This window comes from Opisthocomus hoazin, chromosome 6 (genome assembly GCF_030867145.1).
Source record: "Opisthocomus hoazin isolate bOpiHoa1 chromosome 6, bOpiHoa1.hap1, whole genome shotgun sequence".
Lineage (NCBI taxonomy): Eukaryota > Metazoa > Chordata > Aves > Opisthocomiformes > Opisthocomidae > Opisthocomus > Opisthocomus hoazin.
Window position 1 is genome coordinate 20,179,995 of NC_134419.1, and position 16,754 is coordinate 20,196,748.

Here is a 16,754-nt window from a genome sequence, read left to right on the forward strand (position 1 = left end):
ATACTTTTTTCTAACTCCTCTACTATTGTTTTTTTACTCCTGATTTGGAGCTTCCTATGCCATGACTTCTGGGATGTAGCAAAGGCACATGCAGCAGCACAAGAGGAGTATTCCTCTCAAATAAATTTACAATGCTTAGCAACAGTCAGTCTGCCAAGGAAGAATTCAGCAACAATAATCTGAAGAATGGCTTAACAGGACAATACACATGTGGTCAGAAAGAATCGTCCTAAGTTTCCCATTGTGACTGCAGCTGGACGCAAGGGCTAATATATGATTCTATGAATTTACCTTCCTTTCTGTCCTTTATTTTGAGTAGCAAATTATGAAATTATTATTGGAGTGACTGCCATGTGATTATGTTTTTTATGAAATTTTCATCTTGGTAGATGCTTTAAAATAAGCAAAGACATTTTAAATGTCCATCCACACAGCCACGAATTACTGTATTTTAAAACAGACATATAGAGCCACAGACAATTTAAAGATACCACTATTACACTTCAAAAAGATATAATGAAAAATTAAAACAAATTAACATTCTGATAGCAATTTTTAACTTTGGGTATTTTACAGAGATTAAATGATGAAAATGCTTTGCGTTTTCTCAGGATTTTCATTCAAAGAACATGAAAACTTCAGAAAATTAAAGGCCGTCTACCCAGAAAAGAACGGTTCCCTCTTAGGCTTAATTTGTGATGTACATATGACGGTGTGAAAAGCTTAATTTCTTTCTTTAACTCTAGAAATAGATCTGGTCGATCATTTTGCCTAGACTACATCAGCTGCAGGGCTATCAAGAATATGATTTTACAGATAAAAATATATGATCACTAATTAAAGTGAATTTCAGTCAGCTTTATAAAATGCTATTTTGCCAACACAAATGGTCATTTGAAGTTAAAAAAAGTGTTGAAGGCTCAGCATTCTTTGCCCTTGGGCTAAATGCTGAAAGTTATTTTAGTGTTGGCTGTCAATGAGGCAAATGAACAACCACTAAATTCCTACACAATGTACATACCAGCAAGCAGCAAACCAAAGAAATGTATTTTCCTGTAAGGATCACTTAAATGCTTAAAAATGTAAGGCAGTGGCAAGAAAACACTTAAATGCTTAAAAATGTAAGGCAGTGGCAAGAAAATCTCCTTTACCGCATGTGGCCAGACAACATGGGTAAATATCCTGTAGCTGGGACAGAATCCAGTTCTAACTTGTATTTTACCCATTTAGTTTTATTCCTTAAAGCTGGATATCACTAAGTAGTGAGTTCAATAACATGAAGTCATTTCCATGTGAAATGCAGGACCCTACATGCAGAAACAACCTTAAACACTCACCCATACAGAAGCAGCAAGGCAACAAGAACAGGGAGATTAGTCGGAGAAGTGTATGCTTTCTTGTTGAATCCAGCGAATATAAGCACAACCATTCCAGCACTCAGTGCATAATTCACCTGCCACATTACAGGGTGAACATCAGTGTGTAAGACCTGATAAGGTTTGCAAACATATCTGGATCCTACACATTATTCCAAAAGGACTTTGTAGTGAGGAACACCAGAATTTATAAGCTAAACTAGTCACACTCAAGCTTTTAGATCAATGGGTCCCTGGCAGCACTCGACTTTTTTCTGAGACATCTTTTATCAGGCTGTTCATCAAAAATAGAATATATATTCTTGTTTCTTAGATTATGGTTTGGGAGCCAATTATTTCATGGTCCTGCTAGCAGGCTGCCCACAGAAAGAGGCTGTGGGTATGCAAGGGAAGTGCAGTTTCTGGTGATATAAAGGCTGTGTAGGGTGGAAAAAGCTAGTTACTTGAGCCACATTCCTGGGAGGAGGCTAAAGGGAGTATGCTTGGCCACTGCTCTTCTAGTTCCTCTGTTCAGTATTAGTAGCACTAGTCTACTGCAATGCACAGAGCTCCCCATGCAGAATGGAAGACAGCGTTTCACTGAGCTGCTAAACACCAATTAATACCTTTGCATCATGCTGTCAAGGGCCATGGCCAAGCAGAATTCCTGTCAAGGAAGCTGCTGGGAGGCTGCTGTGGCCAGCAGCAGACAGGAACTCAGGGACCTGCTTCTTTTCCCTCATTTACGAAATTAATGCTTTGCTCTACCTTCTCCTGAAAGAGCACCTTCCAAAGCCTGGAGAGTTTTGGGCTTTCCAATTATTTCAGTTTTTTTCTTTTTAATTCTTTTCATTCCATGTTCATGGTTTTCTTCTTGCATAAGCCCTTGGTGACTCTCTTTGTTGAGAAGGCATGGCTACAAAACAAGCCCCTCGCTGTGCCTGAACCAGGCAGAGAATTTTCTCCTATGTGACAACATGGCCTGAGGGGTAATGGGAGGGTAGGTGAGCCCTGTCTAAGCAAGCCTGAGCCTGTGGTCTAAATACTTTTGGAACAACACGGTGACCATGATTCAGTGACCTAAACAAATACATCTGTGTCATTTTAGACACCCTAGAGTATTTTGTCTGGCCTCCAGCTACTGTTCCAGCGGCCTGTGAATCTCCCACTTATATTTCTTGAATGTCTTGAAACACGTTATGGTTATTCTAGAGGGGAGGAGCGGCCAGCAACATCAGTCAACCGGGCTTTCTTCTGCTATGATGAGGTGTACTTCATTATTACATTCAGTTGTAAGGGCTGGAAACCCTAAGATTACAACAATTTCAGTTTCACTAGTCGAATAATGAGCTGTGCACCTGACTAAATTTCTACATCTGTAATTAGTTAGGAGGTCAGATCCTTAGCATGCTCTCTGAGAAACACTATAAAAAACAAATGCTTTGCAATTCTTAGAATCACCTTCACTCAGTTCACAGATTAGTCCCCAGTTCATGCAAACCCGGGAATAATTGCAGGCTATGAAATCAGCGGTTACTCACTATGTCCCACATGAAGTTAGTTAGCCAGTAGATTGCAGGGCTCACACCACTGACAAACTGTAGATGTTCGGCTTTTGTTACACGTTCTTGAATCAGGTATAAAACAAAACTAGCTGGTATAAAGGACATGGCAAAAATCACACAGATGGCAACAACAGCATCCACTGAAGTGGTCAGCCTACAACAGAGCACAAGAAGGGACTGTGAGCACGGGAATGGATACAACACAACACTATATTAGCACTGGGGGAATCTGGAGGAAATTTTAAGATCTAGAAGTAGCAAGGTTATTTTGTAAGTAGAAGACTTTACCAATTTCAAAATGTGCTAGTGTATTTTCCCAAGTTGTGTTTGGGACCGTAGCTAAGAAATATGGATGTTGGTGGATCCATTCCCTGATTTTTTTACTTGCCTTCATTCTCTGGACTCCTACATATACATATCTCAGTTTGACAGCCTTTCCTGTATGGTGTATCTCAAACTAGACATTAAGACACAATAGTTGAAGTGCTCTGTGACCTGGGAAAAGAGGGACTAGAAGAGACAAGCTGCAGACAGTGAGATAAAGAGCAGATCTTGCCTCTGTGCTAAGTTTTCAGTTTCACTGACTTCTGAACTTCATACGAGACATGAGTGGGAAGTCATGTCTTCTTAGGGGTGTCTTTCAAGAAATTATGGCTTTTAGATTCCGGAATATACCAACCCCACTACGTGCCATTGAAAATCTACCTGTGTGCTATCCTTGGCACCAAGACAGAGGTGGTCGACTACTGCCTACCTGTAGTCAATTCAGGACAATTTCAGATTCCTTTTTTGATTATGATGTCTATGTTATTTCACAAGAAGATCTATTGGCTTTGGAGCATGAACAAAGACTTCAGAATCTTTGTGCTTGGGAATCAACAGAAACATATAATAATGTATAACCAACGGTCATAGCTCCTACATGGGAGGGGAATGAACTCTTACAGGAATATAATGAGACAGAAAAGAATAGATTGTATACGTAATTCTTTATTAGAATAAAGTTTCACAGAAAGGTCTCCATGTTCTGTCAATTGAACTATTTCTCCTCAAGAGTGTGAGTGCACTGGAGGTGGTAAGCTGTCAGGGGAGGGAGGGGTAAAAGCCAGCAGTAGAGCACAGGCAGACTTACACAGTGACTTCAGAGAGTTGCTCCTTAGTGAGGTTCAGAGGATGGTTTACAGCAGTGATCCCGTATTCCTCAGGGGCTTGGCCAGTCCGCAGGTTAGCTCTAAGGATTGCGTTATTGGCTACATTAAGGAAACTAACCATAGCATGCCAGCCTTTATTGTTGAACCACACCTAAAAGAGTCAGAAAGCACAGACTATTTTAAGAAGCCTTTACTACTAACCTTGAGCTGCAGGAGAAAACTTTGCTGCCTTTTATCTACTTTGGTGGGCATTGTCAGCAGGGAAGAATCCAGCACCAGGAATTCGTAGCTCCTAGGCACAGTCCAGCAGGAGGAGCTCACATACTATGCTTTTACAAGGGTTGGACAACCACTGTCAAGGGATTTTACAGAAGCACATTTTAAAATTTAACAGAATACGTCCTACTTGGAAGTATTTAGGACAGCAAGAAGTACTAAGAACATGGTTAAAAAAATCTCACATTAGAAATAACTTTGCATTAACACTGTATCCCATATTACTTACAAGTACAGTATTTTAGTTCTTCTTGCATCTGAGAATGCCACTAGTAAGATTCTCGCAATTTGAAGTCTATGTCAAGAAAGACTGTGAGTTAGCAGACTAGGTCCAGCAAATACCTTAATGTTATCTTCAGTTTCCATGTATTTAAGGAAATTAGAAATTTCTTTAGCAGCAGCCAGTGAAGTTTGTCCCTAAAAAAAAAAAAAAAAAAAAGAAAAGGCTAAAGATCAGCTGTCTGGGTGAAATCTGGTGCTGCAGGTTTTCAGCTTTGTAACAATTCTTTAGTAAAGGGACAAAAAAAACCATAAAGATCTTGCTTACTCCTGTCACATTCATCATTCGGCCAAGATCACTTAAAAGACTGACAACTTGATCTCCAGAAACATGAAGGACTGGGAGCCTTCCTCCTATAGAAATTCCTCCATATCTAACAAAGAGAACAGTACCATCAGTCACTTGTACCACAGACCCAAAATTCTGTACATTGATGGAAATACTAAAAAACTACTTAACATAGGTTTGATTTCTATACATCATATCATTAATGTCTAACAATCCCCACTCTTTTTCTAACAAGTTGTACTAAGCCTTTATAGGGCTTACAAATAATAGATGTTCTATTAGTTTCTGAGGAGTTCATGCCAGGTTCCTGAGAAAATTATTATTTAGACAGAAGATTTGGAGAAAATAGTTATTTCTACAGTACAAAATCTTTACATCAAGATAATTGACATATAACTGAACAGCATGGAGGACTGAGGACAGCAGGAACCTCAGCTAAAATTTCAGTTGCCCTGAGAGAAGCAGGTATTCACAAATGCTGGTGCCAGCTAATACTCCATAATGATAAATACTATTGCACGAGATGAACCAAAATCTAATCCCATAGAAAGTAATGTTGGCACATGAGCAAGCAGACATTCCGTGAAGGAAGCCAGTCATCCAGCTTCTAGCTTTGAAGTGAATTCCTGCTGCTGATGAAAAACTAAGTACGTATGTTTTTCAGGCTAAACAGTCATCTTTCTAAACTTAGTATCTGCAGTGTAGACATCACACTGGGGTTAGCTATGTAGGCGTGGAGACTAGTGGAATCTGTTTCATAACTACTGCACATATTCAGAGTGGGGATGAGGAGTTCTGATTATTACTTCTGTATTTGATACGCTGGCATCTAGTTTTCATCTTACCAAGGTACCTTTTTTTTTTTGAGGGTTCATATTTTTTCTGATGCACTTTGAAAGAACTGCATCAGAGCACTATTGCAATGCAGTGCAGTATTGTATTGTGACTTTCCATCACTCAGATCCCATTAGTCTGACATTTGTAGATAATAAAACGGTGACAGTTCCATTGTGTGCCTCTGGCCTTGATCCTTGTGGGGCCAGGCCAAACAAATAAAACCCCTTGTCTTTATAAAACCCTTGCTGACTCCCAACCTGTTTTCTACTGAAGCCATCTCTTTGTTCTATACTATCTGCCACAATTCCCCTTGTCCCATCCAGAGAAACATTGTGAGGCTCCACAGTTAAATAGAAATTCATTGTTCCTTTATTTACCACCATAATCTGTGAATTGGTTTCTTACCTTTGCTCATTGACCCAGTATTTGCTCTTCAAGCTGAAACAGACAAAGAGAATCCTGTCTCTTCAGGCATTGAACCAAAGTCAGTGGTATTGTCAGGCTCAAATGCAAATTAAAAGTGAATTCCTATGCTTTGCAGATCTCCAGTTTCCCCTAGACAGCTTTTTGGGTTTTTTGTTTGTTTGTTTGCTTTTGTTTTATTCACTTGCTTTTTTAATTGCTGCTATTACTTTGAGTTGTGGGGTTGTCAGGACTTCTGGTATTCTCTGCAGTGGGTTTTTGGTCTTTTGTTTTTTCTGACGTGATTCATCTCCAGCTCATACAGAGATAAGCAAGATCTCTAAAGTGACACACACTGGCTGTATCCTAAATCCGTAATGAATTAATTTTAAAAGGTGTACCTAAAGCAATTATGACGCATGCTAAGAGGAATCAGTCAATGGCAGTTAGCACATAGCTAATATAATGGGAATTTCAAGAACTCTGCTGGGAATTGAAAAGGTAGCAAGGCCTGAATCAGGCATAACTGGCCATGGCCACTGTGCAGCTAATTACCATGCATGACACTCATGCAAGCTGAGGAGCTATCAGTAGGACAGATGTATCTATGTAACGTTGTCCTTTGGCTCTTTAGCACTTCTGGGAAGCAAGTGATAATTAACTCAGGTGGATGATTATGCTGGTGTGGCTACAGTTCTTCAGGGACATAAACTAGTATCTCTGCAAGGCAGTTCACCATGCTTTGCAGCGGCACGTTTTTCTCACCATTGACCCAGTTACCTTTAACATTGCATTCCATCAACATTGAAACTTAACTCTGCCTTTAAAGGATTACCCGATTATACAAATAGGTATAATTGAAACAATTTAACTCCCCTAAAATGAGCATCTCCTATTCTTACACCAGGAATATCCACATGATGCTCAAGTCTACACAATACTCTATCACATCGTGTGCTGTGTTATTTTTAAATGAGAATTTAATGGCCAGGTACAAAATACCACATGTGAAAAACAAAGAGAGATTCATCCCTACCTCCTTTTTATCAAAGTGGGATATGTTTTCACCAGAAAATCTGAAATATTTCTGTGGGTCAGATCTTGAAGAATTTCTGTGCTGTGTTGCACTCTCTGGAAAGAAAAGAAAATCTAATCAATAAACTTTACAGTCTCTAAAGCTATCAAGTCAGCTTCTGTCAGGAAAACAGCAAAGGTAGCTCTGGTTCAGAGCAATTACTCAGGTTCATAGTATCACTGAGAGTGAGTCATTAATTTTCTAGCCCAAACATCCTTACTTTACTAAGATTTCAGAAGAAATAATGAAATCACAGAAGTTTGCAATGCCTGACACAAAGCAGTTGCACTTCCCTCTGAAACTTGACCTGAGTTATTTGCAACAAAGGCCAGTGTTGCTCAAGGCTTTTTCTTCACTGTGAAAGAAGGAAGCTTTTCAAAGAAATTGAGGTCTCAGTGAAAATAAGATATTTTCCTATGATTTAGCAAGTTGAAGTAAAAATTAATATGAAAACTTCACCTTCGCTAGCACTTTAGATACTTTGAATGAAAATTGCTCTCTTTTTTTGTAATGAAAATGACACCACATGATGCCTTTGTTTGCAAATATAGGGTCATTGTGAAACACAAGACCTCAAACTTGCCGAGTTCATCGCAAAGTAGAATATACTTTCAAAGGTTCCTGGGCAGTTTCAGAGGGGGAAAAGCTTGCAACCTGAAACGACCTAGTAACAACCTAGAAAGTCTAATGAACTTTCCAGAATTTCCTGTATTTGTCCACAGAGAGGCAGTACCAGATGATACAGAAGACACATCACACATGTCTAGCTGATTCTAGGCAATACACAGGAAGACTGGTTGCATCCTCATGGTGCCTTTGTTAAATGACCTGTGTATACTCAGATACACTCACAATTATTTACATACTTTTGCTTCCTTGGAGACATAAATCTCAAATTTGAACTGTTTTTCCCCAACAATTATACAAAATTATCATATCCTGCAAAATTATCAGGATAATATTATAATAAATACATTTCCCTTAGAGGACTAGAATCCCCACAAACAAGCAAAAAAATAATTTTGCATCTTACTTGGATTTGAAGTTTTAGACTAAATTTCCCTCTCAAATACACCAGCATGCAATTAGCAAAATTCAACTTCAGCTGTCCATTGGACAGAGATTACTTGGAAATCAGAAATAACTTGGGATGCTGTGAATAAGTTCAGAATACAACCTCTTTATTAATTTTATTTTTTTGCCTCTTGGACAGGAATTCTACAGATATTTGAAACAACTTTGCTTTGTTGTTTTGTAAATAGTGACAGAGAAATCAGAGCAAGCCGAACCAGTATTTTTAAGAGATCTCGGCATGGATTTGGATTCAGAAATTGATTAAGCTTATGACATTGATGTTAAAACTAGGATTATTTTAGTCATTTGGGTAATGTGTGCAGCCTGGAAAACAGGAATATTAAAGTTGAACAGTGTGCATTGTGAGACTTTAGATTAGCGAGCTACTACTCTGAGAGAAGTTAGAACTTGTTAGAAAAACATTTAGAAAATGTAAGCACTAACAGCTATGATTTTCCTTTGCTCTTCAAAAGAGCAAGCACATTTTATACAGGGCACTACTAAGACTGTTAACATTTTTGTCAATTTCTTCTATATGAAAAGTTTGCAATTTGGATGAAAATAGTAATCAAATTTCATTTAAATGTGCAAGCTTTTCCAGTGCCTCTGAATTCTGAATTCCAGCAATTCTTGTTCCCTTAAAAAAAATATACTCCATTCCTTCCATGTATATTAGCGTGGCAAGGTACTTACACACTAATCCCTACTCCAGCACTTGCCATGCAACTTTTCCACAAAGATTTATGGCACAGGGACACTACCTGTGGTGCACAGGGACACTACCTGTGGTGGTGGGAGGCCTCCTGCGCCTACAGGGCATTCTGGCAGCATAGTGAGTTTCTTGTGAGTGCTGCACTTGCAGGAAGGTGAAGGATTCTCAGGGCTCCACTTTTGACTCAGCAGGAGGCTGCTTAGGTTAGGATGAACAGCAGGTGTGTTCCAGGCAGTTGCCATATTATTGCATGGGTAGTTCCTGTGTAGAGGAACAGACTCTTTATGTTGTACAGATTTACAGTTCATGAGAGCTCAAAAATCCACAAAATCTCAATGCTCTCAGCAGACATACTCCTCTCAGCCCTCATCCTATGAGTTATGAATAATACGAACATTTTAGAGTACTCGGTAAACGCAAATAAATATAATCTCCTCCACATCTCTGCCAAGTTTACTGTCCTCAGCTTGCAGATAGAGCACCGAAGGAACAAGGGGACTGTGTTTGACCAATTAGTAAACACGAAATCTGCAGTGGACACATATCTTTGCAAAGAAACTACCCTTTTCCTTGCTCATGAAGCATCTCTCCTCTCTTTATTTTTTGAAGTTTCCTCTTCATTCCTGCAGTACCAGGCAGAGGAGAGGAAGGAGAAGAGAGAGGAGAGGACAACCAGAAGAATCAAGTTGCTGGATATCACTGCTGGGAGAGAAGCAGGAGAAAAGGAACAAATGACAAAGCATAGCATGCCAGTGACAAACGCCTCCAAAACAGGACTCAGAGGCCAAGGTAAATGGGTAGGACAACAAATGTTAAAGTAAAAGCTCTACTAACATTGTCCTCCAGAGTGAGAATATCTTCAAATCAGAGAGACTGATCAATTACTACTTCACAATCTGAGCAACTGCTGAAGCTATTACTTCCAAACACACCAGTGGGAACAGGAGGAACCTGAGGGGACTCATACATGGGAAGTGCCAGGGAAGCTGTGAAGATCAGAGTCTGAGCCCACTGGCCTGCTGACATACATTTCAAGGTTGCTTAATTCTCAGTACAAGGCTACATGAGCTGGCTTCCAGCTAGTCACACTGAGCACTGTGAATCATTCTTAATCCAATGGCATTGTTGTCTTGCTGTTTGTTTGTTACTTTTGACCCGATATTAGATATTATTGCCAACAATGTATCTGAAGCATCAGCTCTAGTGAAAAGTCAAATCAATTCATTCTTTTTTCATACTCAAGTTCTACTAGCAATGCCCTGCTAGAATCTCATTCAAGAGAGAATAGCTAGCAACTTACGGAAGAGGCTGATTCTTCATGCAGCGATTTCCAAATCCTGGTTTATTCAAGAAAGCATCAGTGAGGGACACCATCTGCTCACTACCAGGACGCTCATTGCTAAGGGAATAAGACAGGATTTTCTCTACATTTTTTTTTTTCCAAACTATTGTGGTGGAATACACATAGCAACTGGTGAAGGACAGCCATATGGCAGAACAACTGCCCCTCCAAATGGTCATAATACAATTATTTTATTTATTTATGCAAAACCCCAGAGCCTTCCAAGACAGTTAATAGGCTAGAGCAATGGTTCTTTTCTTCTATTATTAAAGCATGAGACTTTTGACATAGTGCTATAGAAATATTCTCTAAAAAAGCTTGAACCCACATTTCTACCCTCTCAGGCCTGTCAGTCAGTAATCAGAAGATGAAAAACATATTCTGCATTTTCATTTGCTGAGGCCAAAGAGACAATGCTGCTGATAGTGAAGTGTCTGCAACTAACAACCTAATAACATTAGACTACAGAATATTGCTAGTGCCAAGTGATATACAAGTATGAATATCAAACTCTGCTCCACACACTACCGTGTGTAAATTACGTTACAGTTTCATGTGAATTTTCAGTATAAAACTCAAGGACAATGTTTCAAAATTATTGCCTTCAGTTTTGCTGCTTTCTGCTAGTTGCAACTTAGTCTAGGACTTAAACATCATTTATAAATTTCCTCTGCATGGCACATGTTTTGACATGGTGCAAGTTCAGCTTTGGAATACGTGGAAGTGAAAGTGAAGCAAGTATTCAGAAGAACAGACAGGAATTGTGCAGTGACGTGGAGAGAACACAACTGAAGCTTCTACGAAGAATGAAAGAAGGCAAAGTGCTAGCAGACAAAAAAAAATTTCAGACCCAGCCGAAGGGTACTATGTGGGCAAAAACTGCTAAGCAGCAGCTTTAATAAAACCTAAGAGTCTCCGATTTCATCTTCTTTCCGTAACTTTGTCCAAATAATGTACTAACTAAAAATATATCTATCACAGGCCAGCGGATAGGCTTGGATCTCATTGTTCTCTAAGATTATTAATACAGGAGTAGTTTAATGGCATATCAGAAACAGTCAGATATCTTACTGTTCTGGATGTCAAGTTAGGCAGGATATGTAACTTTGTAAGTGTTGAGGTTGAACTCAGGTAGGAAGACAAGAGTGCCAAAGATAGCAAGATATTTGAAGGACTATCGATTAGACCTACTAGCAGCTGTATTCTCCACTTGCACCAACTTCATGCTATTTTAAATCTGCTGATTCTAGTGGAGTTAATCCTTTTTTATACCACAATAGAGTGAAAAAAGCCCAATAAGATAGGGCCCCAGGATCCTAAACACTAGGGAGAAAAGGGTGTATATATGACAGATGTACTTTTACTCAGCGATTCCTCTTACCTGAAGAAAGTAAACTGTTGTCCATAGATCCAAGGGTGTAAGGTTAAGGCGGGATATTCTCCAAATGGAGGAATAATGACTGTAAGTATTAAAGACAGCAACACAAAACTAGCAGGGAGAACAATCTGCAGGGAACATGGAAACATCACACTAGGTTATTAGAAATATGTTGTAGACTGACACTGTACACACCTCATAAGATATGTGAACAAAGGAGAGGCAGCAAGAGCACACAGATCAGATCTGCTTTAGCTCCTGAACACAAACAATTTAATTTCCAGTGCTTTCAGTTAAGATTCTGATTGTCACAGAAATTTATTATGTTAAAAATAAAATTCTGGGCTAGTAAAGATTGGATCATGAACTTGGTGCAGGTGATAGACACTAGACAAAAAGAACAAGAGGCAGAAGAGCTGGAATCATAATTAGAACAGTTAGGGACACTGTTACCCATTTGCAGCACCTCTGTTGCTTTGCATAGACATTGCTGGGAAAGACCACGTTGAGAATGTTGTGGGAAAGAGTCAAGAACAGCAAAAGTAAGTCAATACCTGGGCTAGGAAGTCCTTGTGGCTGCGGGAGGCATGGTGGAACCGTTTGATGAGCAGTGCTTTGATCTGCTGATGTACAAGCTGAAAACCCTTATACTGTCGGGACCCTTTGCCTTCATTTTGATCTCCTGCTACACCTACTGGCATTCGAGAAATGTCATTATTTTTCAGTGTGGTTTGATCAGCTGGTTTGTTCTCAGCAGAACTTTTGCCAAGAGTAGAACCATTTTCTTGAGTGTCTCCTAGGTTAGGACGAAAAGGGGCAGAGAAGACACTTTATCCTCCATACGTGAAAGTAACACAAACATTTTAATGAGCTCCAGATTTTACCAACTGTACATATCACCTCATCAGATTGCTTTAATTACAACTGTTCCACTGTGGCTGTATCTAGTGGCATCATATAGGTTAACACTCCTCTTACTCAGCAGGATGAACAAGTTAATCATGTATGTAGTTTATGGACTAATGGTCAGCAAAGTACTTTTTCTAAAACTACTAAAACCACTGACATCTAGGGGCTTGACACTCCACTTTTATTTACATAGTTAAGAACCTCATCCAATCTAAATAAAACTCTTTCTGCTGACTTCATCTTGTTTCTCAGATAACATGTTAAGCCCTAAAAACAGAAATTTGATGACAAAATTTATTTTGGCAAAAACACCATACAAATGCTGAAAGTTCTGAGGCTCTTCTTTACTTGGCATTCAGAATACAGAACAGCTCCCAGAAAAGTTTATCAAATACTGATTCATGGATCTATACCTGCTTTTTGCATTCCAGGGTCAGCTGCTTCTGTGACCTTCAGGAAAACCTGCCATAGACAAATAGAACTCCTGGTGAGGAATAGAACAGGTACAATAACCTGACCTCTAGAACACTATATATCATCCTTTAATGTAACAGAAAAAAAATTTAGATATCCTTTCAGTACTACTGCTTATTACACTATCAGAGGTCTCTTATGAAATATCTCAGAAAACAAAGAAAGGAAAAAACTAAGATAAAGAGACAGATGTCAGGCTAATGAGTTATGCTCCACAAGGCTAACATGAAGTAAGGCTTGGATTCTTTCTCTACGCCCATTCCAAAGACTTTCTGAGTGTGCCACAGTGTACGTGACTAGGTTTTGAAGGGGATATGAGGAATTAGTAAGATTACATGTTTAAGAACAGGAACTGTCTCAGAAAACATTTTGGAGACTGATGGTAAGATCAGCAGGTATTTTAATGTCTGTTACCTCTTCAAGTGGTGTGTCTGAAACTCCGAAACTGCTGAGTCCCAGGTCATCCAATGTTTCCTCCAGTTCTCTGAAGAGACTGGCATAAGATCGCTGTTTAAAGTGTTTATTGGGCAAAAGGTAAATCAGTTCCTGACCAATGCTTTCAATTAATTTTGCTTCTGGGATATGATGATGAATTACTTCTGCTAGCTCATTCAGATCCCCTGTGAAAAGTCAAAAAACAGTGTTCAAAGAATGAATATTTAACCATGTTAAGCATGATTTCAAAAGCTGTTGTTTGCACTATACAAAAGGGGACTGCTCTATTACATAACTCACAGATCTCTCAGTTAATTCTGTACTAGACTGAGCTACGTTGCTAATTATGTTCTGGAACTATGCAGCAGGAAACTATTTCAGGTCTGTTAATAAAGCACAACAAAATCTTCATGAATATCTACTTAAGTTTTTCTCTTCGGTAGAAAAGCCAAAACAATTTTTTTGAGAAAGCCGGTTTCCTTTGCTCTATATATGCTTTTTTCTTTAACAAATAACACATTTTGGTGCTGAGTAGTTCAAAACTCAGTATATACTTCCAAAGCACACAAACTTCCAGTTCATCATATGTACCTGAGACCACATATAAAGCAAAATGGGTAATGGTAAGCGAAACCACAAAGAAACCTTATTAAATTCATGTTACAACACAATACAAATGCTAGACATAAGTACTGAAGAAGTGGGTCTCAGCGGCATTGATTTGCAAGATGAGATTGCATCATGACAGGAGACAGCTATGTGCTGGAATGCTGAACAATCCCACTTCTTACCATCCAGTTCCTGCTCTGGAGCTCCTTCTTTGTCCCTGCGTGCACAGCTGGAGCAGGAGCAGGAGCACTGAGATCCACAGCTACAAAGCGACTAGAATGGACAAGCAACAGATACAAAGATGAAAGTGCTTCAGATACATTCAAAAGAGCACATAAGGGTTGTCAGCCTTTGAATGGCTTGAGTCAGTGAAAAATATCTCATATCTGGAGCATCTTGAACATATTATATGGAAAGCCATCTGAACACTGGATTAAGTAATGCAGAAAACATAAATCCACCTGCACAAATAATATCTGTCAGAGCTAAATTGCACGTAAAATATCTGGGGAAATGTGATCAGCAGTCGCCATGAGTAAACAGATCATGCTTCTACTAAGACTGGAAGCACTACTAACAGCAGAAAAAATCTAGATCCCTACTTCTCAAGCTGTGCAAGGCTGGTTTAGCTATGGATAAATGTAGACTCTTCTGGTGCCCGAGCTATTTACTAGACTACATCACATTTACAGCCAGAGTACAGCAAAAGCAAGCATCAGAAAGACCTGTATATGGAAAAAGGCAACTTGACTGGTAAAAGTTTAGACATACTCTACTGATGAGAGTGAACTACAGACCACTGATGGCTTCATATTCACCTATTATTTTCACCTGTCTGGCTGAATATATATTTATAAAACCAGAGAAGATTTTTACAGATGCACACATGTCCATATGATTTCATGAAGTCTCATCAAATTTGCTCATTGCTTTCTTAATTTTGAAGTCAGTTTTGCACACAACCCCTAGCAGCACTTAACTGCTTTCTATCTTGGTGCAGTGCACGAATACATATAAGCTTTTTTCAGATGATGTGTGCAGGGAAGGAGCTACATACTTACTGTAGTCCTTCCAGTTCTGGTGTTTTTCATCTTGCGAACAAGAGTGAGATAGAAGCCAGACCCAAAGCAGTTCTTTAGGAATACAGGAGAGCCTGAGCAGAAGAGTTTCCCTTGGGATATGATGGCTACTCTGTCTCCAAGGATGTCTGCCTCATCCATGTGATGGGTTGAGAGGATGATGGTTCTGCCTAGAAGGAACAAGAAAGAATGTTCGAGACATGGACTCTCTCCGGAACTCAAAACTGTGGTTAGTATTTTGGCAATTAACGCAGGGTTTTCTCTGCATCTGAGTCAGGTCCCAGGTCCATAGTTATCTGTTCAAAGAATCTTGTTTGCTTGTATTCATACCCCACTACTCATGGCAGTTTACACAGCAGGTACTTGCTGCATCTTCAACAGGTTTTAAAAAACAACCCAAACAATTTCTACTCTCAAACCTGTTACCTGAGCGATACTTCAGCAGAAGATCCCAGATAGATCGCCTGGAATATGGATCAACTCCAGAAGTGGGCTCATCCAAGACTACCACTTTTGCTTCACCCACAAAAGCAATGGCAACAGACAATTTCCTTTGCATTCCACCTACCAGGGGACAGACACATTCAGGAGTCTGAGATGAGTTACGCAAATGGCAGGGATGTAATTAACGCTGCCCTCAGACAAGTATTTCTGCAAAGTTAAACCAACAGTCACATTTTTCTTCTGAACTTCAGAACAGCTTGTTCAAAAATTTTTTTTAACATATTTTTTGTCTATGTGTTGCATTTTCTGCTTCTTGCCAGAAGCAAAAGCAGCAAGGTATGAGATTTTCATGTTCTCATATGAAACTAGCCAACTTTTCTAGTTGCACTCAGGACAAAGTAGTATAAGACCACCTGGCTGTTTATTCAAATGAGCTTTTGAATCTGAAAGTGAAACGTGTTCAAATACACTACGTGCAGTAGCTTTAGAATGAAAGAAATTATTCCTACCAAATAATACAGCATTACAGAGTACTGATCCAAACAGTGGAGCAGCATGATAGTACAATATTTCAATTGTCTTGAAATAATATAATATTGTATTTTGGTTTTTTCTTACGTTAACAGATTTTTTTTTAATACACTCATTTAAAAATAACAGCTTAAGTATATTTGAATTTGTTGTATATTTTTAAGAAACAGAAGCTTTAGGGACAGGTTGTGCCAGCTTTACTATTTGTACAGTCCTATTTACTCTTTGAGACTAAAGACTTCCCCAGTGTGCAGTGATGTGTCAGAATTTGGCCTCAAACACGCAATTCAAACAATAATTGACCAAAGACAATTAAAAAGCAGCAGAAAAAAAGATCTTAGAACAATCCTGTGGGCACCTGATAAATTCTGAGCCTCTTCACTCCTTTTATGGGTGAGGCCCATGTCTTCTAGCATGGTTTCCAACTCTTGCTCAGCTTCATCCCTGGATCTCCCTTTCAGTTGAGAATAAAACAAGATGTGCTCTGCTACAGTAAGGCTGTGAAATCAGACAGAAAGGCACCAAGGCAATTTAAATG

At 39.1% G+C, this 16,754-nt stretch overlaps 1 protein-coding gene across 1 annotated transcript in view; it reads right to left on the minus strand.

Moving 5' to 3' along the window:
* Positions 1 to 16,754, minus strand: part of ABCA4 (ATP binding cassette subfamily A member 4) — a 78,481-nt gene that overhangs the window by 11,075 nt on the left and 50,652 nt on the right. Inside the window, exons 22-38 of the mRNA XM_075424947.1 lie at positions 16,575 to 16,714; positions 15,668 to 15,805; positions 15,224 to 15,411; positions 14,345 to 14,435; positions 13,533 to 13,738; positions 13,058 to 13,106; positions 12,290 to 12,531; positions 11,739 to 11,863; positions 10,316 to 10,414; positions 9,087 to 9,276; positions 7,191 to 7,285; positions 6,158 to 6,190; positions 4,895 to 5,000; positions 4,690 to 4,764; positions 4,053 to 4,222; positions 2,897 to 3,074; positions 1,338 to 1,453 (exon numbers count right to left, since the gene is read on the minus strand). Coding sequence (XP_075281062.1) covers positions 1,338 to 1,453; positions 2,897 to 3,074; positions 4,053 to 4,222; positions 4,690 to 4,764; positions 4,895 to 5,000; positions 6,158 to 6,190; positions 7,191 to 7,285; positions 9,087 to 9,276; positions 10,316 to 10,414; positions 11,739 to 11,863; positions 12,290 to 12,531; positions 13,058 to 13,106; positions 13,533 to 13,738; positions 14,345 to 14,435; positions 15,224 to 15,411; positions 15,668 to 15,805; positions 16,575 to 16,714 — 2,241 coding nt within the window. The remainder of the gene's footprint in view (positions 1 to 1,337; positions 1,454 to 2,896; positions 3,075 to 4,052; positions 4,223 to 4,689; positions 4,765 to 4,894; positions 5,001 to 6,157; positions 6,191 to 7,190; positions 7,286 to 9,086; positions 9,277 to 10,315; positions 10,415 to 11,738; positions 11,864 to 12,289; positions 12,532 to 13,057; positions 13,107 to 13,532; positions 13,739 to 14,344; positions 14,436 to 15,223; positions 15,412 to 15,667; positions 15,806 to 16,574; positions 16,715 to 16,754) is intronic.